This window comes from Hemiscyllium ocellatum, chromosome 31 (assembly GCF_020745735.1).
Source record: "Hemiscyllium ocellatum isolate sHemOce1 chromosome 31, sHemOce1.pat.X.cur, whole genome shotgun sequence".
Lineage (NCBI taxonomy): Eukaryota > Metazoa > Chordata > Chondrichthyes > Orectolobiformes > Hemiscylliidae > Hemiscyllium > Hemiscyllium ocellatum.
Window position 1 is genome coordinate 38474490 of NC_083431.1, and position 23803 is coordinate 38498292.

The 23803-nt window shown below is 43.1% G+C and overlaps 1 protein-coding gene across 1 annotated transcript in view; it reads left to right on the top strand.

Moving 5' to 3' along the window:
• The first annotated feature begins 10430 nt into the window (after positions 1–10430).
• limk1a (LIM domain kinase 1a) overlaps positions 10431–23803 on the top strand; it is a 68671-nt gene continuing 55298 nt past the window's right edge. The window contains exons 1-2 of the mRNA XM_060847892.1: positions 10431–10571; positions 10985–11081. Of these exons, the coding sequence (XP_060703875.1) occupies positions 10514–10571; positions 10985–11081 (155 nt within the window). The 5' untranslated portion in view covers positions 10431–10513. The remainder of the gene's footprint in view (positions 10572–10984; positions 11082–23803) is intronic.

Here is a 23803-nt window from a genome sequence, read left to right on the forward strand (position 1 = left end):
GTTTCTATGCTGTACATCTCTATGACTCTATATGATGGAAGGTGCATCAATCGCACCATCAAGTAGCACCTGCTCAACAATAAACTGCTCAGTGAAACCTCTACTGTACTTGCCATGTAAAAACAATTGCTGCAAAAACAGGTCAGAAGCTAGGAATTCTGCAGCGGGTAATTCACCTCCTGACTCTGGAAAGCATGTCCACCATCTACAAGGCATAAGTCAGGAACATGATAAAATATTCCCAACTTGCCTGGATGGGTGCAGCTCCAACAACACTCCTGAAGGCTGACACCAACCAAGACAAAGCAGCTCATTTATTTGGCACTTCAGCTACAAGCATCCACTCCCTCCACCACAGATCGGTGCGTACGATCTACAAGATGCACTGCAGAAATTCACCAAAGGTCCTCAGACAGCACCTTCCAAACCAATGACCATTTCCATATAAAAGGACATGGGCAGCAAATACAAGGGAACACCATTACCTTCAAATTATTCTCCAGGTCAGTCACCATCCTGACTTGGAAATATACCATTGATTCTTAATTGTTGCCAGGTCGACATCCTAGAATTCCCTCTCTAAGGACATTGTGGGTCAACTCATAGCAGGTGATTACAGTGATTCAAGAAGGTAGCTCACCACCACCTTATCAAGAGGAATTGACAGTAAACAATAACCAGCCAAACGATGTCCACATCCCACAAATAAACTTTTCAAAAATCACTATGTGGTCATTAATTAATCCTATTTTGTTGCACTAAGTGTTGTACAGCCTTCCCTCGCGGTGGCTCCGGAACATGGTATTCTAATAAATAATTCCAAAAATATTCTTTGAGCTCCACGTGCTGGCTACTTTTGCCCACCTGACTTTTCTAGATTGTACATAGATTAAATTTCCCATCCCGTTGCATCCCTTTATGAAGAACAGTTGGATAAACTGGGGTTAATCTCCTTCAAAACGAGAAGGCTGAGGGAGATTTGATGTGATCTATAGGTTGTTAGGGGCCTGGATCGAGTGGTTGGAAGGGCCCAATTCATTTAACAGAGATGTCAGTGACTGGAGGAGATAGTTTAAAGTGCTTGGTTGAAGAGGGCACTGATTTAAAATGATTGAGAGAAGGATTAGGGGGGGATGTGAGGAAAACCTGTTTCACCCAAAAGGTGGTAGGGGTGTGAAAAATATGTATAGACAAAAGCCCTTAACTCATTTAAAACTCTTAACTCATTTATATAGCATCATCTGAAAGTTGTCAATTAGTACTCTATTAGTTACAGACCGAGTGTTGGAAAAAGTGATGAGACTGGGTGGCTCATTTTCACAGGCAATCGCAGAGTGGTCTTCTGCTTTGCTGTAAATTTGTCTACATTATTAAAATCTTTTAAAAATACCTGAAAAGGAGAAATGTTCAGGGATGTGGAGGGGATAGAGAGTGGCAGTGTTTAAGTTGTTCATCAGCAGCAGGAACACAATGGGTCGTACAACCTTCTGGGCTGGAATAATTCTTTGTCTTTATTTTTCTGAGTCCAAATGGCTTGCAGAGGACGTTTCAGGTGGTGTAGTTATCATACATCTTTACCCATGTTATTCTGGCTGATAATAGTCATAGGTTTGGAGGAGTTACTGAAGAAGATGTTCTGACTGAGGTTGGAAGTGCACTGATATCTTTCTAGTCACACTCCTTCACTGCTCATCATAAATTTTACATTTCGCTAGAATGATGAAATGGCCAATTACACAGGTCTCAGACTGTACCTGACTTCGTACTAAAAACAATCGTTTTTTTTGTCAAAGAGTATTGGGTTATTACAAAATAAAACACAAGCAAATATGCAAAGATTATAAACTAAAAAAATGTTTAGGCTGTGCAAAGCAAAATATGATTTATTTTCTAACATACCAAATATAATATGAGGCAATATGGGTAAGAGGCAAACTATGGTGAAACATACCATATAACCAATCATATAACAAATGCAATTAAGATCCCATGGATTTCTCAGGAACCCACCCTCAGACTCTGCTCCCTCAATTGGTGAGGCCATGGGTCATTAAATCTCTTTAAAATTTCACATGAGATTCCAGTTCTTCACAATTGACAAGCTGGTCTTGAAATCTCCTCAAAGATCCCTCCATCATGTACTGCTTCAATGAGGCTCAGTCTGGTGGTTCACCATTCTTTCCTGGCACAATGCTCCTCTAAATGCTTTGAAACTGCACTCCATCATCAATTATTAGCAAGCATGTTTACCATCTATTCACACACAGCAAATTTCACCAAACCAGTACTGCCTAAGGGTTTGATTCTGAGTTCTGATCTGGCTCAGTTGCACAAAAATAATTACTGCTTGTGGGCTTTCAACCCTTACCCTCTATTACATTGTACTGTTGGTCGCATACAGTTCCAACACTTAGCTGCTAATACTGGTTTTTAAGAACAGCTCTTTTCTGCTTGGAGCTTGCTTTGTCTTCATCTGTTTTCTTCACCAGCTAACTATAATTCCAGAAATGCTCTTTCATGACTGTGCCGAGTTAAATATTGGAAACCTAACAACCAGATTTTGATCACATTCCTAGGCAGTATTAAATGTAACTAATACTTTAGAACAGTTAAATGTAACAGTTAGCAATGGAATTCGAACGTAACAATCCATTTAGATATTGGCTTCTGAATGTCACAATATTCATCAAATTCCGGTTCCTGGATCAAACTAATACAGCAACAAAGGAAGACATGGCACCTCAGCCTTCTGTCGGAATAAGTGAAGCTACACCACACTGGAGCTTTCTTTATATTTGCTTTGAAAATACAAGTTTTTGTCATAAACCTCTAACAAACAACTTATTATTGACTATAGATACTTGCATGTATCATTGACAAAACTTTAAAATTTCAATTCAAACAAAAGTGATGAATAGGATTACAGGGTTTAAACTTCATTGCAATAACGTACGTTACCATTATCATTTTCTCTTACACTCTCCTCCATTTAACTCTTCATCGAATAATCCAGTTAAGTCCACAGCCCAATATCACTCCTTTTGCCAGCTCTGATGCAACAGTTTCTTTCAGTTCTTTTTCCAAATTTAAATGCAGTAACTTCTCAACTTCAAGGTTGAATTGCTTCTTTATGTGTTAATAATTCATCTCTTTCAATCAAAATCCTCTCTGGTTCTTTCAAGAATGTTATTGAGATGCTATTTTTTATGTTGAAGTGGGAGTATTTTTGTAATCCTGCTGGCTTTGATTTCTGATCACTTTAAGAACTTTCACCTTCTTCTGACCTGTGTTCTCATGAACCATAATAGTGAGTTGAGTGCAGACTAAAAACCATGGCTAATGACCTATTGAAGCTTCATCACTAGCAGAGCAATAAAAATTGTCCAAACTTAACTTACTCTTTCCAAGCAAGACAAAGTTCTTTCATTCTGGAACTTCACTTTATGCTCCAAAAATTTTAGTCTTCCACATAACTCATGAGCTATAGGTATTGTCAAATCAACGTGTTCAGAGATGGTAGGACACATGTTTGCAGTAGATGAGACTTGAACCCAGGCCTCCTAGCTCAGAAACAAAAACAGAAATGGTTGGAAAAACTCAGCAGGTCTGGCAGCATCTGTCAGAAGAGTCTGAGGAAGGGTCACTCGACCTGAAATGTTAACTCTGATTTCTTTCCACAGATGCTGCCAGACCTGCAGAGTTTTTCCAGCAATTTCTGTTTTTGTTTCTGATATAAAGCATCTGTAGTTCTTTTGGTTTTCTCCTAGCTCAGAAGTTAGGACATTACCACTGTGTCACAAGAACATTTAAGAATGAAGAGTTGTCATGAAAACCAACGACATTGGCCAACACAGAGATTGAAACTGTGACCCTGGTGGTAATAATACCAACAAAGCTAACCATCCACAAACTCATGAACTCTGTCCTTTCAATCCTCTTCAGGTTTTTCAGTACTTGTCTCCTTTGTTGATAGAAACTTTCTTTCAATGGGTTATTTGGTTTATGATGGAAAGCATGTATTTCTGATTGATAAGAAGTTTCAAAATTATCTTCCTTAATCAGTTTGTCCAAACACAGACTTTGTCATTTAACTGTGTGTATGAATCAAGACATCAGGGAGGTTTAGCTCTCTTTAGCAGCTCTTAAAACCTAAATCTTGCTTTCCACACTGCACATCTCATCTTTCTTGTCTTCCAGATCACGTATTGGTGTGTTTTTTATTGAATTTTCACATTGAAGCTTCAGTAGTTCATTTGTCACGGTTTTTAATTCCACACTCAACCAACTGTTCTGGTTCACCATGAATTCTCCTTCCAGTTCAAAACATTTCTTACAATACTTCATAGAGACTTCTGATATTTGAAGCTTATTAAGTTTAACTGAGAATCTATCAATTGAATTTGCTTCCACAATTTCATCACAGACAATTGAAGTCCCTATTCAGTTGTTTTCCTGCCTGTGAGTAATGGTCAAGTGTTCCCAGTTCACATTTTTTCCTTTGATTAATTTTTCAAATTTGTCTTTCATGTGGGAAAGTTAATTCTCCACATTGATCAGTTTTTCCTTTAATTGCTCATTAACAACAATAAACTTCTCATGTTTAGCCACAGTAATTCTGAGGAGTTTGGCAAGATCAGCACAATCAATAAACTGCCGCAACCCAGTCACTGCTACAGTATCACCTACGCTGGCCAAATACAAAATTCACCCTTTCAATATGTGAACTAAGAACAATTGTGAGATTGTGTGCAAAAGCTGGGACTGAACTAAAAGTGGGAGTTTAAGAAAGTCAGGGAGGGAGGTATTGCTGTGTCTTGTTCTGGCCATTTTTGCAAGGTGTTGGTTTGTAGTTGAGGTGCCGCTGGTTAGACCTAAAAGAGGTCAAGGTGAAGACTGGGCTTTATTGAGGAGGGTGAGCAATGGCAAGCTAAGGGTAAGACCTTCTTTTTCCCCTAAATCAGCAAGTTGTTAAAGGGGCAGAGATGTCAGACAGTGGAGGGGTATGCTCCTCCTGTCAGATGTGGGAGATCAAGGAGTAGGTCCAGTGTCTCTGGTGGCTACGTCTGCAGGAAGTATGTACAGCTACAGCTCCTCTCAGACCACATGGATCGATTGGAGCAGAAGTTGGATAACCTGAGTGTACAGAAAGCAGAGAGTGTGATGGATAGTAGCTTCAGGGAGGCAATCACACCACAGGTATAGTCAGGTAGGTGGGTGACTGACAGGAGAGGTAAGCAGCCAGTGCAGGAGTCACCTGTGGCTATCCCCCTCTCAAACAAGTATACCATTTTGCATACTGTTGAGGCCTAGCCTCTCAGGGGAAAATAGCAGCAGGAGTCAGGTCTATGGCACCTTGACTGGCTCTGCTGTAAAGCAGGGTATTGCAAAGACCAACCGAGCAATTACGATAGGGGACTCTAATCGGGGACACACACGGCTATTGCTGGAGCTGCGAGCAAGATTCCAGGATGATGCATTTCCTCCCTTGTTCCACGGTCTAGGATGTCTCAGAGCTGCTGCAGCAATTTCTCAAAGGGGAGCACGAGTAGCCAGTTGTACACGTTGATACCAACGACAAAGATAGAGAAAGGGATGATGTCCGGCAGTGTGAATATGGGGAGTTAGGCAGGCAGTTAAAAAGCAGGTGGTCATGGTAGCAATCTCTGGATTACTCTCAGTGCCACATGCTAGTGAGGGTAGAAATAGGATAGGATAGATGAATGTATGGCTGAGGAACTGGTGTTGGGGACAGGGATTCAGACTTTTGGATCATTGGGATATTTTCTGGGGCAGAAGTGACCTGTACAAGAGGGATCCTGCAACCACACGGGATAAATGTGGATTTCAACAGCTTCCTCATTTCCCCTCCCCCACATTATCCTAGTCCCAAGCCTCCAACTTGGCACCACCCTCCAGACCTGTCCATCACTCCCCCCCTTCCACCCTATCACCTTCTCCCTCACCTCCCCCCCCCCCCCCCCCCCCCGCCCACCCCATTTATCTCTCAGCGCCGATCCATAAGCCCTTCATCAGGAATGAGGCTTATGCTCGAAACATTGATTCTCCTGATCTTTGGATGCTGCCTGACCTGCTGTGCTTTTTCAGCATTGATTTCAAAGCAGGAGGCCTGACAGATGAGCTCAGGGCTTGGATGGGAGCATGGGACTGGGATATCATAGCTATTACAGAAATATGGCTAAGGGAGGGACAGGACTGGCAGTTCAATGTTCTGGGGTACAGATGCTATGGGAAGGGTAGAAAGGGAGTCAAGTACATAATCATTTTGATTAGAGAAAACATCACAGCAGTATTTAGAGAGGATATTCCTGGAGAATTATCCAGTGAAGATATATGGGGGAAGATGAGAAATAAGAAGAGGGTGATCACCTTGATGGGATTGTACTACAAAACCCTCAATAATCAGTGAGAAATTGAGGACCTAATATGTAGGGAGATCACAGATAATTATAAGAATAATAGGATTGTAATGGTAGGAGACCTTTACCTTCTGAACATAGACTGGGACTGTCATATTGTTGAGGGCTTTGATGAGCAGAAATTTGTTAAGTGTGTTCAAGAAAAAATTCTCAATAAATATGCAGGTGGCTCTTGTAGAGAAGGGGAAAACTCAACCTCCTCTTGGGAAATAAGACAGAGGCAAGTGACTGAAATGTTGACTGAGAGGAAAGTGATTAGAACAAGGCCAATTTTGGTGGTATCTGACAGGAACCTTTCAAAAAATAGGTTGAAGGATGTCTGGCAAGTGGGAGACTTTCAAAAGTGAGATAACAAGAATTCTGGGCCAGCATGTTCCTGTTGGAGTGAAGGGGAAGGCTGACAGGAGTAGGGAACACTGGATGAGAGATGTTGTGGCTCTGGTCAAGAAAACACAGGCATATGTCAAGTTAGACAGCTGGGATCAAGTGAATTCCTCGAGGAGTATAGGTAGTGTAGCACTATGCTTTAGAGGAAAATCAGGAGGAAAATGGGGACATTAGATAGTTTTGGCAGATAAGATTAAGGAGAATCCAAAGAGAGTCTACAAGTATATTTAGGGCAAAAGAGTAACTAGGGCCGCTTAATGATCAACAAGGCCATCTATGTGTACACGCAGGAGATGAGTGAGATCCTAACCCAATATTTCACACCTGTATTTACTGTGGAGAAAAATATGGAAGCTAGGGAACTCTGGGAAATAAAGTGTTATCTTGAAAAGAGTTCATGTTACAGAAGAGGTGGTGCTGAATGTCTAAAATACATAAAAGTAGATAAATCCCCAGAACCTGACCAGGTGTATCCCAGGACACTGTAGGAAGTTAGGGAAGAAATTGCAAGCCCGCTAGCAAAGATATTTGCATCTTCAACAGCCATGGGTGAGGTGCCGGAAGACTGAAGGGTGGCTAATGTTGTGCCCTTATGCAAGGAAGGGTGTAAGGAAAAGCCAGGGAATTACAGGCTGGTGATCCTTGCATCAGTAGTGGGTAAATTGTTGGAGGGGATTCTGAGAGAAAATATCTATATGCATTTGCACATGAAATAGTTTAGTTGAGGAAAGCTGGTCAGCATAAATGAATTGGGCCGAAGGGCCTGTTTCCATGCTTTATGACTCCATGACTTTAATTCCTACAGTGGCAACTGTTTACCAAGTCACTTTGTAACTGTACAAAGAGTAATATCTTCAAAATCAATAATAGTCTTGAATAACTTCAAGAATTATTTTCTTAACTTCCTTATCTATGCTGTCAACTTTAAGCAGCAGCATCCAAATGTGAATTAGGCTGTTTTACCCTTTCAAGCAGTTTGTACACCTGATCTGGCTGTTTCAAGAGGTTTCACGTTTTCTACATGTAAGCCTTAGGGTCACCTCATAAGCAGCAAGAGTAGCCTTTTCAGCTCTCCCATAAACTGGTGAAGACATAGCATCAACTTTGAGCTTTGTCAGTCTGTCTGCTCTGCATGAGCAGAGTTCACCTTTCTGCTAATTATGCTGTGTAATTAAAAAAAAACCCTCAACATCCCTTTCTTCCAATTTTGGGATTGCAGGGACAATTTCAAAACAACTCTGGATTAGTATCTTTGCTGAGTTCTTGAATACAATAGCAATTTATTGTCATGTGAATTTTTACAAAAAATACTGTAAAAAGTGTTAGTTGTCTTACCATAGCACCTAAAATAATGATAAATCATAAATAATGAGAAAAGTTAAGTAAACGTTCAGCACAGTTCGATTAATGGCACTTCGTTACACTGGAAAACTGAGCCAAAATCACCAGGGCACGGTGAGACAGGATGACCAAACTGGGCTGTTGGAAGACCTGGAAACTGCTGAAGTAGACCTTCACACTGGGACAAGATCCATCATCACCTTTCCTGGACAAGACTGCCACACCAGGAGATCACCCTGCCAGTCTCTAGGAAACCAACTCATTGCTGATCCTGGGCCAAGAGAAGATACTTTGTGCTAAAATTGTTAAAAGACGTCAAGGTACCATGATAAATGCAAACTTTGTTTTTAAAATCGTGATTAAAAAATAACGCAGCTGGAATATATGGGCCGAGGAACCCACATGTTGCTCTGCTTAAAAATAAATCAGGAATCTTCCCTTCATCATTCAAAGTTTTTCTTTATTTGAAATGCCCTTTCTCACTCCCTACTGCCTCCTTCCCCTTTTTAGGATTTTGAAATGTCCTTTCTCAGTCCCTTTCCCTCTCACGTGTTTCCTAATGTGACTCTTTGAAATCCTAGCTCTAGCCCTTTTCATTCTTACTGATTCTTTGCTCCTGCTACCTTGTCTACTTCTAGTTCTACATGTCTCTCAGACTTTCTCAATTCAATAGCAGATCGTTGGCCATTTGTTGTCTCTTGGCATTTGATCTAAATTCAACTGTCAGGAAATACTTTTCACAGTCTGTGGAAATTGTCTTTAAACTATTAACGTTTATCCCAATCTGCTATAAAAACACTTACGTCTCAAGACGGTACATTACAGTTATACATCGAATCATAGAATCCCTACAGTGTGGAAACAGGCCATTCAACCCAACAAGTCCTCACTGACCCTCCGAACAGCAACTCACCCAGACCCATTCCCCTATCCTATATTTACCCCTGATTAATGTACCACACCTGCACATCCCTGAATACTATGGGATAATTTAGCATGGCCAGTTCACCATAACTTGCACATTTTTAGACTGTGAGAGATGATAGGAAATCTATGCCAGTACTTTCATGATTTATTGATCCCGGCTCCAATTATGTGTTTTTCTTTTACACAACAGATTCAAGAACTAGTCCCCAAATATTTGTTCTAACTGAGATTGGAGGGTCCTCAGTGATTACACTCCTCTGCTGAGCATGACAGCCCATTATGAAAGCCATGTAGACTGCATTTAGTTTAGTATCAGAAACAATTAAGCCAGGTTTCTTTGGTTAACAAAGAATAACTGGTTTATTACAAAATAAAAAACTTACCAAAAATGCAGATTATCAAAGAGGTTAAGAACATGCAAGGACAGAAATAACACAACACAAAAGGGGACCATTTGGCCCATCTTGTCTATGCTGATCCAAAGACACCTAGCTGCCCTTTCTAATCCTACCTTCCTGCGCACAACTTATGCTTCAGCAGCCCAAATCTAACATGAGGTAATAATGGGTAACTGCCAAACCATGGTTGAATACCTCAGAAAACACATGTGGGGTGGGTGAAATTTTGTATTGAGAATGCTAACTTATTTCATAAATTGTAATAACTAGATGACATGGAGTTCCTGCAAGCAATCAATTAAACACTGTCAATCTTTGGGGATGTGCATGAAGTCTTGTGATACAAGACCCCTACCTCTCAATACTGACCTGCTATGAAGCTTTGTGACATGCCAATGTTAATATCTCCTCCAAAACAGAAGCAACTGAACAAGTTCAGGGTCTACTGCCTGCGTCAAAGTTTCTTATTCATTCAACAAGCCAATCAGACTCATAGAGCAAAAATACTATTCACATGACATGTATTTTTCAATTGATTGAGAGAAATATTGGTAGTTCCTCATTGAAATTACTAATTAAAAATGATTTCTGCGCCCATTATACACTGTCATAGGGTCACGATGATCAGAAAAAAAAGGGCTCTTTGTATGGTTTAATAACTTGAAATTAAAAAAAAGGGAAGCCCACTTTAGATACAGGGATGCAATTCTAAAGTGAAAGCTGGTCGTTGGAGGGGGATGCAGGATCTGCAGTGATGCATGGGGTTGCAACGTCCTGACCTGTCTCTGAGTATTGTGTGTGTATAAGAGAGAGTCGGCTGTGCAGCAGGAGCTGCATTGCTGTGCAGTTTGTAGCGATCCTATCTCGGGTCTCAGGATCAGCTGCCAGTTGGCCAACCTGTGTCTGTCTCACTCGGTGTCTGAGGGAGGGAGGAGAGCAGAGCAGAGAGCTGCAGTGGCTGGATGTTCACTTGGAGCTCATTCCACACACTCGGCTTCAGGGGAGGCAGGCTATCGGCTCTGGATGTGGTTGATGCTGCTGTGCTGTACCTGGAGGGACGATCGGATGGGAGATGAGGAGGGTGGGTTGTACCAGACACTGCAGTTATTAACACTGCAACACTTCTACCTGGTTTTAATTAAGAACTTCACTGTCCTGAGGTCGATTCAATTGCATGTTATCGTTCGAGTTGGTTGGGAGCTGCATTTTATTGTACTCCGCCAAGTTCATGCTGTTTGTATTTCTTTCTGGTTGCATGCTTTAGTGGGCTGTATACTGTATTGTCTGGCTGCAGGTCGCAGGCCTTGCTGGGCTGTATTCGCTTGTATTGTGCTTTGTGTGCTCTCTCTGCTTGATGCTGGTCTGGGCCTAGTTGTATTGAGTTATACTGCACAGTGTGTGTCACAGGTCTGTCTGGCTGCAGCCAAGGTGGGCTCTATATTGGGTTGTGTGAAGTTACTGAAGTGTGTGTTAATATTCTGTTTTGGGTTGCAGGAGGATGTTTGCCATGCTGTGCAGGATGTGGGCGCTCCATCTATGATGGTCAGTATCTCCAGGCTCTTAATACAGACTGGCACAATGCCTGCTTTAGGTAAGCATCCAGGTTCCCTGAGTGTGTGATTGTGTAGACGCTGTCTGTATCTTTGGACCCATCAATAACCTTGGACCTTTTATTTTATTCTCTGAATGTTCATATTACGAACCATGGACTGAAAAGGAGGCTCACCAACACTACCTCAAGGGCAATTAGGGATGGGTAGCAAATACAGGCCTAGCCAGTGCAGTCCCCATTCTGCTAAACACAAACATTTTAAGAGGTGTTTTTTTTTAAGTTACATTCATTACATAGTGCACAGTGGCTGCATTGTCAATGAATTTTCCGAACACTAATGGTAATTCTGTTACATTTCCCATGTGTGGAGAAAAAATATCAAAAGAACTTTTGCTTTCCTCCCTATTTTGAGATGTTAGAAAATTAATTTTTGAGCATCATGACACTGGGCTGGAAGCAGTTTGAATTAAGTGTTACAAATGTAATTGCAATTTTATGGCCAGACAGTTGTACAATAATTATTCTAACAATATTTTAAACAATGCATAACAAATGTGTGTACCCTCATGTATAATTATATGAAATACTGTTGCTAATTTTCCCCATGCCACTGGTTTGAAAAAACAAAAGTAAGGAAAATAACGAGAACATTCAATAGTTCTGACAGCATCTATGAAAAGATAATTTTAAGGTTTTTGACTTTTTTTTCTGTTAGAAATGGAATAGAAACAAGCAGAAATTGCTAGAGGAAACTCAGCAGGTGTGGCAGTATCTGTGGAGAGAAAGCAAACATTCAGGTTCAGTGACCTTTCATCAGAACTAGTAGAAGTGAGGAAAAGATGGTCTGTAATGATGGAGGGGCTGGTATAAAGGTGGAGGTCCTGCTCAGAGGAAGAGTAAGGAAGTCAGGCAAACAAAAGAATGAATAATATGGACCAAAAGATGAAAAAGGGGTGGGCTGTGCTGAAAGCAGCCGAAAGTGAGGACTGCAGATGCTGGAGATTAGAGTTGAGAGTGTGGTGCTGGAAAAACACAGCAGGTCTTGTAGCATCTGAGGAGCAGGAGTCGATATTTCAGGCAAAAGCCCTTTATCAGGAATGAGCAGCCCATGGGATGTGTGGATGGGCAAAGGACAAGGAAGAGGGTGCTGAGGCCTTCAACTTATTTTCCTTCAGAAATGGAACAGATTTTTAAATTGAATGGTCTACACCTGAACCAGACTTGAAATAATGTCCTTGGAGGAAGTGTATGCTACTGCTGTTGGGGAGGTTTTAAACTAATGTGGCAGGAGGCTGGGAACCAGAAGAGAGGACTAATAGACAATGATGTGGAAACTAGAGACTGTAAGGATCATGAAGTTAGCATTACCAAGGGGAAGAGTAGACAGAGAGCAGATGAGTGCAAAAGAACTGGCGGCCTGAAATGCATATACTTTAATGCCAGGAGTATAGTGGGTAAGGCAGATGAATTTAGGCCTTGGATTGGTGCATGGGAGTGTGACGTTATTGCGATCAGAGACTTGGTTAAAGGAAAAGTATGATTGGCAACTGAATGTTACAGGATTTAGATGCTTCAGACAGGACAGGGAGGGAAGTAAAGGGTGGGGGTGGGGGTGGGGGTGGAGAAGTTGCATTGCTGGTCAGGGATGATCTCACAGCTGTGCTACAGGAGGACACTATGGAGGGCCTCAGCAGTGAGGCATTATGGGTAGAGTTGAAAAATAAGAAGGGTGCAGTTACATTGTTGGGGCTGTATTACAGATCTCCCAACAGTGAGCATGAGGTAGAAGAACAAATAGGTAAACCGATTGTGGAAAGACTTGGAGGCAACAGGGTGGTGGTGATGGGAGATTTTAATTTTCCCAACATTGACTGGGACACACTTAGTGGCAGAGGTCTGGATGGAGCAGAATTTGTAAGGAACATCCAGGAAAGTTTTCTAGAGCAGTATGTCAATAGACCGACGAGAGAAAAGGCCATATTGGACCTGGTGTTGGGGGAATGACCCAGGCCAGTTGTTAGAAGTTGCAGTGGGGGATTTCTTTAGGAGTAGTGACCACGATTCAGTAAGTTTTAGAATACTTGTAGATAAAGATGAGTGGCCCTAGGGGAAGAGTACTAAACCTGGGCTAAGGTCAATTATATCAAAATTCGGCAAGAGCTAGCAAATGTGGATTGGGAGCAGCTATTTGAAGGGAGGTTCATATTTGGTATGTGGGAGGCTTTCAAAGATAGTGCAGGAAAGGCATGTCTCTTTTGAAAACAAGGGATAGGAAAGACAGATTTGTGAAAAGTGGATGACAGAAATTATGTGACTAGCCAAGAGGAAAAGGGAAGTGTACATAAGGTCCAGGCAGCTAAGAATAGAGTAGGCGTTGGAGGAATATACGAGAGTAGAACCAATCTTAAACATGGAATCAAGCTGGCTAAAAGGGGTCATGAAGTAACTTTAGCGAGCAGAATTCAGGAGAATCCCAAAGCCTTTTATTCTTCTATAAGAAACAAGAGGGTATCTAGAGAAAGGGTTGGTCCACTAAAGGATAAGGAAGGAAGGTTGTGTGTTGAACCTGAGAAAATGGGTGAGATTCTTAATGATTACTTTGCATCAGTGGGACATGATGAATGTCGAAATGAGAGATAGAAATTTGTTTACTCTGGATCATGTTGACATAAGGAGGGAAAATGTGTTGGGTAGGCTGAAGGATATTAAGGTGGACAAATCCCCAGGCCTGATGGGATCTATCCCAGGTTGCTGAGGGAGGTGAGAGAGGAAATAGCTGGGGCCTTGTGGCATCCTTAAACACAAGTGAGGTGCTGGAGGACTGGAAGGTTGTTCATGTTGTTGTCCCCCTGTACAAAAAAGGTATTAGGGATATTCCAGGTAACTGCAGACTAGTGAGCCTGACGTCAGTGGTGGAAAAATTGCTGGAGAAGGTACTGAAGGATAAAATCTATTTATATTTGGAAAAGAACAGGCTTATCAGTGGTAAGCAACATGGTTTTGTGTGGAGAAAATCGTGCCTTAGCAACTTAGAGTTCTTTTGAGGAAGTGACCAAGTTGATAGATGAAGGAAGGGCTGTAGATGTCATATACATGGACTTTAGTAAGGTGTTTGATAAGGAGCCCCATGGTAAACTAATGGAGAAAGTGAAGTCACATGGTGTGCAGGGTGTTCTAGCTAGGTGGATAAGTAGTAGTTGAAGGGAGTTTCTGGAAATGGAGAAAGGTGACCAGTGGTGTTCCACAGGGGTCAGTGTTGGGGCCACTCTTGTTTGTGATTATACATAAATGATCTGGAAGAGGGCATTGTTGGTCTGATCAGTAAGTTTACAGATGACATGAAGATTGGTGGCGTAGCAGAAAACATAGGGGACTACCAAAGAATACAGGAGAATATAGACAGGAGAGTTGGGTGGAGAAGTGGCAGATGGAGTTCAATCCAGGCAAATGTGAGGTGATACATTTTTGGGAAGTCTAATTCTAGAGTGATCAGTACTATAAAAGGAAGAGTCTTGGGAAAAGTTGATGAGCAGAGAGATTTGGAAGTGCAGGTCCATTGTACCCTGAAGGTGGCTGCACAGGTGGATAGAGTTGTCAAGAAGGTATATGGTATGTTTGCCTTCATCGGACGGGGTATTGAGTATAAGAGCTGGTAGGTCATGTTAAAATTGTACAAGACATTGGTTCGGCTGCGTTTAGAATATTGTGTACAGTTCTGGTCGCCACATTACCAAAAGGATGTGGATGCTTTGGAGAAGGTGCAGAGAAGCTTTGAGGATGTTGCCTGGTGTGGAAGGTGCTAGCTATGAAGAGAAGTTGAGTAGGTTAGGTTTGTTTTAATTAGAAAAAAGGACATTGAGGGGATCCTGATTTGAGGTCTACCAATCATTTGGGGTATAGACTGGGTAGGTAGAGCTAAGCTTTTTCCCAGGGTAAGGGATTCAATAACAAGAGGTCACGAGTTGAAGGTGAGAAGTGAAACGTTTAAGTGGGATATACATGGAAAGTATGTTACACAGAGGGTGGTAGGTGTCTGGAGTGCGTTGCCAACAGGGGTAGTAGATTTTTTTCAGGTGTATCTGGACAGATGCATGAGTAGTTGGGGGACAAAGGGGTACAGATCCTTAATAATTGGGTGATATGTTTAGAGCGTGGATTTGGATTGGCTCAGGCTTGGAGGGCCAAAGATCATGTTCCTGGGCTGTAAACTTTCTTTGTTCTTTTTCTTTTGAGCAATTGGAAGGACTGGGCAGTGTTGGGGTGGGGGGAGGGTGGAGCTGTGAAGGTGGATCACAAAAAACTAAAGGGAAGGCCTGTGATAGGGTGGAGAGCAAGTGAAAATTTAATATCTAAAAATTGGTTTTTAAAAAAGCCGAAGAAAGTGGTGTTGGAACATGTCAAGAAATAAAGGATGTCCAATGAGGTATAAATAGCTGGATAGCAATTGTCCAAATGAAAAGTACAAAAAGAAGCAAACAAAAGCTGAACCAATGTAAAATAAACGTGAAATGGAGGGAGGGTTGATGCTTGGAAATTGTTGAGCCCAGATGGCTTGAGTGGAGAGAGGCTCCGTTTCTCAAGGTTGCGTTGGGCTTGATTGGAAAGCTGTCACAGGCAAAGATGCAAAGAATAGTGAAGGACAACTCGAGTGGGACTCTAAACAAAACTCAGGATCCTGCTTTCTAACTGTGAAACAAAGTGATCACCCAGACTACATTTGGTTTCTGCAATGGAGAAGAGACCACATCATTAATATCAAATACAGCATACTGGATGTGTAGAAGTTGCTGGTTCACTTTTAAAGGATTATTTGTAATCTTTGATAATACAAAGGAAAGATTACTCATTCTGTTTGTGCTATGTACAGTATAGTCAAGACAGTTATTGTACAGCCACCTGTAGGTGAAACTGTAATTATGTTTGGCATGGTAAATAATGAGGAAAACTATAAGCTGATGTAGACAGGCTGGTCGGATGAGTTCAACAGTGGCAAATGGAATTTAATCTTGGAGTGTATGAGGTAATGCATTTGGGGGGTACACACCAGACAAAGGAGTCCATGTTGACAGGTAGGACTGTAAGAAGGACAGGGATTCAGAGGGGCCTCCTTGAAACCAGCAGGGGAGGTGCATAAGGTGGTTAAGGAGGCAAAACCAGAAATTGCTACAAAGCAGGTCCAGCAGTACCTATAGAGAAAAAGCTGCGGTAATGTTTCAAATCCAGTGACCCATCTTCAGATTTGGAGTTTTACTAGGTTTTATCTTATTTTAGTGATGAAGAAGGTATATGGGATACTTGTCTTTATTAGTCAAGGCAATTGATACAAGAGCAAGAAGATTATGATGAAGTTGTATATAATGTTAAGCCACAGCTGGAGTATTTCTGCTCACCACACTCTAGACAGGATGTGATTGCATTGGAGGGGATACAGAGGAGGTTCACCAGGATGTTGTCTGGGCTGGAGTGTGTCTGCTATGAAGGGAGACTCTTAAAGGCTGGGGTTATTTTCCTTTCGAACAACGAAGGCTGAGGGCAGATCTGATTTTAGGCCTACAGAGTTCTGAGGTCATAGGCAGGAGGCACTTTTTTTCTCCCCCTCCATGATCTTACTGGGGCTGGTTGGTTTTCTTGGGGAGCAGTACAGTCTGGATGTTAGGTAGTGGTCCAGCCTGTGAGCTAGTGAGTCCTTGCGGAACTCCCCAAAGGGCGGCACGGTGGCACAGTGGTTAGCATTGCTGTCTCTCAGTGCCAGAGACTCGGGTTCAATTCCTGCCTCAGGCACCTGTCTGAGTGGAGTTTGCACATTCTCCCCATGTCTGCGTGGTTTCCTCCCACAGTCCAAAGATGTGCAGGTTTGGTGAATTGGCCATGCTAAATTGCCCATAGTGTTAGGTGAAGGGGTAAACGTTGGGTCTGAGTTGGTTGCTGTTCGGAGAGTCGGTGTGGACTTGTTGGGCCAAAGGGCCTGTTACTGTAAGTATTCTGATCTAAATCATTGTAGATGGTGAGTTGGAGGGGATGAGATGATGTGGGTCATTTTGTCATGGGCCACGTCACTGGCTGCTTCCACGATTTTGCCAGTGGGCAAGAAATCCGGGGCTCTGGCTTTGGTACACTCTGTAGTGACAGTCACACAGTAGCTGGAACATGAAGCTACAGACTAGCTTTGGAGGAATGGGTCCTGGCTTTGACTTGAATAGGTACCAACCATCAAGACCCTTCCTGTCATGAGGATTGGTATGGGCTCTCCTCTGTCCTGTGTATTACCTTGTTCTGTCTGTTTTTATTTAATTTTGTTCAGTAACTTGCTAGAGTAATTTAACATACATAGTCATAGAAATGTACAGCATGAAAATAGACTCTATGGTCCAAATTGTCCATGCTGACCAGATATGTTAACCTAATCTAGCCCCATTTACCAGCGCTTGGCCCATATCCCTCTCAACCCTTCCTATTCATATACCCATCCAGATGCCTTTTTAAATGTTGTAATTGTATCAGCCTCCACTTCCTCTGGCAGCCCATTCCATACACGCACCACCCTTTGTATGGAAAAGTTTGCCCCTTAGGTCTTTTTTTTATATATCTTTCCCCTCTCTCCTTAAACCTATGCCTTTTAATATTGGACTCTAGTCTATAGCTCAGTTAAAAACAATGACTGCAGATGCTGGAAACCAGATTCTGGATCAGTGGTGCTGGAAGAGCACAGCAGTTCAGGCAGCATCCAAGGAGCAGCAAAATCGACATTTCGGGCAAAAGCCCTTCATCCGGAATAAAGGCAGAGAGCCTGAAGTGTGGAGAGATAAGCTAGAGGAGGGTGGGGGTGGGGAGAAAGTAGCATAGAGTACAATAAGTGGGGGGGGGGGGGGGGGAAATGAAGGTGATAGGTCAGGGAGGAGAGGGTGGAGTGGATAGATAGAAAAGGAGATAGGCAGGTAGGACAAGTCCGGACAAGTCATGAGGACAGTGCTGAGCTGGAAGTTTGGAACTAGGGTGAGGTGGGGGAACGGGAAATGAGGAAACTGTTGAAGTCCACATTGATGCCCTGGGGTTGAAGTGTTCCGAGGCGGAAGATGAGGCGTTCTTCCTCCAGGAATCTGGTGGTGAGGGAGCGGCGGTGAAGGAGGCCCAGGACCTCCATGTCCTCGGCAGAGTGGGAGGGGGAGTTGAAATGTTGGGCCACGGGGCGGTGTGGTTGATTGGTGCAGGTGTCCCGGAGATGTTCCCTAAAGTGCTCTGCTAGGAGGTGCCCAGTCTCCCCCAATGTAGAGGAGACCGCATCGGGAGCATCGGAAACAATAAATGATATTAGTGGATGTGCAGGTAAAACTTTGGATGTGGAAGGCTCCTGTAGGGCCTTGGATAGAGGTAAGGGAGGAGGTGTGGGTGTAGGTTTTACAGTTCCTGCGGTGGCAGGGGAAGGTCCCAGAATGGGAGGGTGGGTTGTAGGGGGGCATGGACCTGACCAGGTAGTCACGGAGGGAACAGTCTTTGCGGAAGGCGGAAAAGGGTGGGGAGGGAAATATATCCCTGGTGGTGGGGTCTCTTTGGAGGTGGCGGAAATGTTGGCGGATGATTTGGTTTATGCGAAGGTTGGTAGGGTGGAAGGTGAGCACCAGGGGTGTTCTGTCCTTGTTACGGTTGGAGAGGTGGGGTCTGAGGGCGGAGGTGCGGGATGTGGACGAGATGCGTTGGAGGGCATCTTTAACCACGTGGGAAGGGAAATTGCGGTCTCAAAAGGAGGCCATCTGGTGTCTTCTATGGTGGAACTGGTCCTCCTGGGAGCAGATACGGCAGAGGTGGAGGAATGGGAATACGGGATGGCATTTTTGCAAGAGATAGGGTGGGAAGAGGTGTAATCCAGGTAGCTGTTGGAGTTGGTGGGTTTGTAAAAAAAAATGTCAGTGTCAAGTCGGTCGTCATTAATGGAGATGGAGAGGTCCAGGAAGGGGAGGGAGGTGTCAGAGATGGTCCAGGTAAATTTAAGGTCCGGGTGGAATGTGTTGGTGAAGTTGATGAATTGCCTGAACTGCTGTGCTCTTCCAGCACCACTAATCTGGAATCTTGTCTATAGTTCCCTGGCTTGTCCTTACTACTTTTCTTAAATAGTGGCACAATGTTAGCCGATCTCCAGTCTTCCAGCACCTCCCCTGTGACTTTACAAATATCTCAGCAAGAGGCCCAGCAATCACTTCCCCAGCTTCCCACAGAGTTTTAGGGTACACCTGATCAGGACCTGGGGATTTAACCATCTTTAATTCATTCAAAACAATACAAAGAAAGAACGACCAAAAAGTTTTAAAACCCAAACCACTCACATGGACAAATGTATCAATATCTTAAGAAAGAAAACAACTAATTAACTAAATACATAATAACAATAAACTAAATAATTAAAAACCGCTCCGCCAAACAGAACACTAATTCTCGAATGTTGAGAGCATTACTTTTCACCTATTCATACGTTTGCAGTTCCCCCTCTCTGGATATTATAAAACACAATCGTTACAGCTATACAAAAGCTCTAGTTAGTGTGGCAGACAAATCTCTGTCCAGGTATTCCAAAAAGGGCTGCCATGTCTTATAGGAATTCTCAGTTTTGTGGCATATCATACTTATGAGAAAGTCCAGGGGTATATGCTCCATAACACTCTTTCGCCAATCCTAGAGGCCCAGGGGATTTTCGGGTACCCAATCTAACAAGGTATTCTTTCTTGCTGAGAGAGTGCGGATGTTAAAGGGTTTTTTTTCTTATGCGCATAGAGTCCTGGAGATGTACAGCATGGAAACAGACCCTTCAGTCCAACTCGTCCATACTGACCAGGTATCCCAATCCAATCTAGTCCCACCTGCCACCATCTGGCCCATATCCCTGCAAATCCTTCCTATTCATGTAACCGTCCAGATGCCTTTTAAAGGTTGCAATTGTACTAGCCTCTATCACATTCTCTGGCAGCTCATTCCATATACGTACCACCCTCGGGTCTCTTTTATATCTTTCCCCTCTCACCCTAAACCTATGACCTAGTTCTGGACTCCCCGACCCCAGGGAAACGACTTGTCTATTTATCCTATCCATGCCCCTCATGCTTTTATAAACCTCTATACTGTCACCCCTCAGCCTCCGACGCTCCAGGGAAAACAGCCCCAGCCTGTACAGCCTCTCCCTCTAGCTCAAATCCTCCAACCCTGGCAGCATCCTTGTAAATCTTTTCTGAACCCTTTCAAGTTTCGCAACATCCTTCCTTTAGGAAGGAGACCCGAATCACACACGATATTCCAACAGTAGCTTAATCAATGTCCTGTACAGCTGCAACATGACCTCCCAACCCCTGTACTCAATACTCTGACCAATAAAGGAAAGCATTCCAAATGCCGCCTTCACTATCCTATCTACCTTGTCAAACGCCTTACTGAGGTCCATATAGATCATGACCACTGCGCTGTCCTCATCAATCCTCTTTGTTAATTCTTCAAAAAAACTCAGTTAAGTTTGAGAGACATGATTTCCCATGCACAAAGCCATGTCGACTATCCCTAATCAGTCCTTGCCTTTCCAAATACATGTACATCCTGTCCCTCTGGATTCCCTCCAACAACTTGCCCACTGTCGACGTCAGGCTCACTGGTCTATAGTTCCCTGGCTTGTTCTTACCACCTTTTCTTATACTGGTACCACGTTAGCAACCTCCAGTCTTCTCCAACTTTCAGTCCACTCACCTGTGACTATCAATGATATAAATATCTCAACAAGGGGCCCAGCAATCACTTCCCTAGCTTCCCACACAGTTCTAGGTTACACCTGATCAGATCCTAGGGATTTATCCAGCACTTCCTCCTCTGTGTAATATGGACATTTTTCAAGATACCACCATCTATTTCCCTACATTCTATATCTTCCATCTTTTCCACAGTAAATACTGATGCAAAATATTCTTCTGCCATCTCCTGCAGCTCCACACACAGGCTGCCTTGCTGATCTTTGAGGTACCCTATTCTGTAGTGGTTCTGTTCGCCGAGCTGGAAGTTTTGGTTGCAAACGTTTCGTCCCCTGGCTAGGGAAACGTTTGCAACCAAAACTTCCAGCTCGGCGAACAGAACCACTACAACAAGCACCCGAGCTACAAATCTTCGCACAAACTTTGAGTACCCTATTCTCTCCCTATTTACCCTTTTGTCCTTAATGTATTTGTAAAAACCCTTTGAATTCTCCTTAATTCTATTTGCCAAAGCTATCTCATGTCCCCTCTTTGTCCCCCTGATCTCCCTCTTAAGTATACTCCTACTGCCTTTATACTCTAAGAATTCACTCGATCGATTTGTGGGCGGCACGGTGGCACAGTGGTTAGCACTGCTGCCTCACAGCGCCTGTCGACCCAGGTTCAATTCCCGACTCAGGCGACTGACTGTGTGGAGTTTGCACGTTCTCCCCGTGTCTGCGTGGGTTTCCTCCGGGTGCTCCGGTTTCCTCCCACAGTCCAAAGATGTGCGGGTCAGGTGAATTGGCCAAGCTAAATTGCCCGTAGTGTTAGGTAAGGGGTAAATGTAGGGGTATGGGTGGGTTGCGCTTCGGCGGGTCGGTGTGGACTTGTTGGGCCGAAGGGCCTGTTTCCACACTGTAAGTCTAATCTAATCTATCCTGTCTATACCTGACATATGCTTCCTTCGTTTTCTTAATCAAACCCTCAATTTCTTTAGTCATCCAGCATTCCCGACATATACCAGCCTTTCCTTTCGCCCTAACAGGAAATATACTTTCTCTAGACTCTTTATCTCATTTCTGAAGGCTTCCTAATTTCCAGCCATCCCTTTACCTGTGAACATCTGCCCCTAGTCAGCTTTTGAAAGTTCTTGCGTAATACCACCAAATTAGCCTTCCTCCAACTTAGAACTTCAACTTTTAGATCTGGTCTATCCTTTTCCATCACTTTTAAAACTAATAGAATTACGGTGCTGGCGCAAAAGTGCTTTCCCACTGACACCTCAATCACCTGCCCGCCTTATTTCCCAAGAGTAGGTCAAGTTTTGCACTTTCTCTCGGTACATCCACATACTGAATCAAAACATTTTCTTGTACACGCTGAACAAATTCCTCTCCATCTAAACCCTTAACATTATGGCAGTCCCAGTCTACGTTTGGAAAGTTAAAATCCCCTACCATAACTACCCTATTATTCTTACAGATAATTGAGATCTCCTTACAAGTTTGTTTCTCAGTTTCCCTCTGACTATTAGGGGATGTATGATACGATCCCATTAAGGTGATCGTCCCTTTCTTATTTCTCAGTTCCACCCAAATAACTTCCCTGGATGTATTTCCAGGAATATCCTCCCTCAGTTTAGCTGTAATGCTTATCAAAAATGCCACTCCTCTTCCTCTCTTGCCTCCCTTTCTGTCCTTCCTGTAGCATTTGTATCCTGGAACCTTAAGCTGCCAGTCCTGCCCATCCCTGAGCCACATTTCTGCAATTGCTATGACATCCCAGTTCCGAACCATGCCCTGAGTTCATCTGCCTTCCCTGTTAGGCCTCTTGCATTGAAATAAATGCAGTTTAATTTAACAGTCCTATCTTGTTCTCTGCTTTGTCCCTGCGTATCCTTACTGTGTTTGATTTCCTTTTCTCAACTGTACCAATCTCCGATTGATCTCTTTCCTCACTATCTCCCTGGGTTCCCCTGCCCCCAACCCCACACCTTGCTAGTTTAAATCCTCCCGAGCAGCTCTAGCAAATCTCCCTGCTAGTATATTAGTCCCCTTCCAATTCAGGTGCAATCCGTCCTTCTTGTCCAGGTCACTTCTACCGCAAAAGAGATTCCAATGATCCAATAATGTGAATCCTTCTCCAATACACCAGCTCCTCAGTCATGCATTCATCTGCTTTATCCTCCTAATCTTGCCCTCACCAGCTCACAGCACCAGGATTAATACAGATATTACTACTCTTGAGAACCTCCTTTTAAAATTCCTGCCTAACTCTCTGTAATCTCCCTTCAGAATCTCAACCTTTTCCCTTCCTATGTCATTGGTTCCAATGTGGACAATGACCTCCTGCTGGCCCCTCTCTCCCTTGAGAACATTCTGCTCCCTCTCTGAGACATCCTTGATCCTGATATCAGGAAGGTAAAACATCATTGAGTTTTTGCTGCTGGCCAATCTGTGCCTTGGACTAGGTTGTCCCCTAACACAATTGATCTCTTGGAGCCCAACATACCCCTCATTGCATTAACACCAGCCTTGATACCAGAAACTTGACTGTCCATGCTACATTTCCCCGAGAATGCATCACCCCCCCTACATTTTCCAAAACGGCATATTTGTTTGAAATGGGGATAGCCACAGAAGACTCCTGTTCTACCTACCTGTCTTACCTTTTACTGGAATTAACCTATTTATGTGACTCTATCTGCAACTTTTCTCCCTTCCTATAACTGCCATCCATCACACCCCCTTGGTCTTGTAAATTCCTCTGACTGTCTCTCCAACTGATCCGTTCGATCTGATAGGATTCGCAACCCAATGGTATTTATTGCAGAATTAATCCTTAGTAACCTGTAACCTCTCACTACACTCTCACATTCGACAAGAAGAGCATATCACTCTCCTAAGAGCCATTTTTGCTGCTTTCAATCTACAGACCCAGAAAATAGCACTGTCTTATTCCTCTACAAAACACTACTCCAAGTTAAATTAAACTTACAAATATAAGCCATAAGTATTAATCAAGAGATTTATCTCAATAAAACATAATCAAGAAAGAACC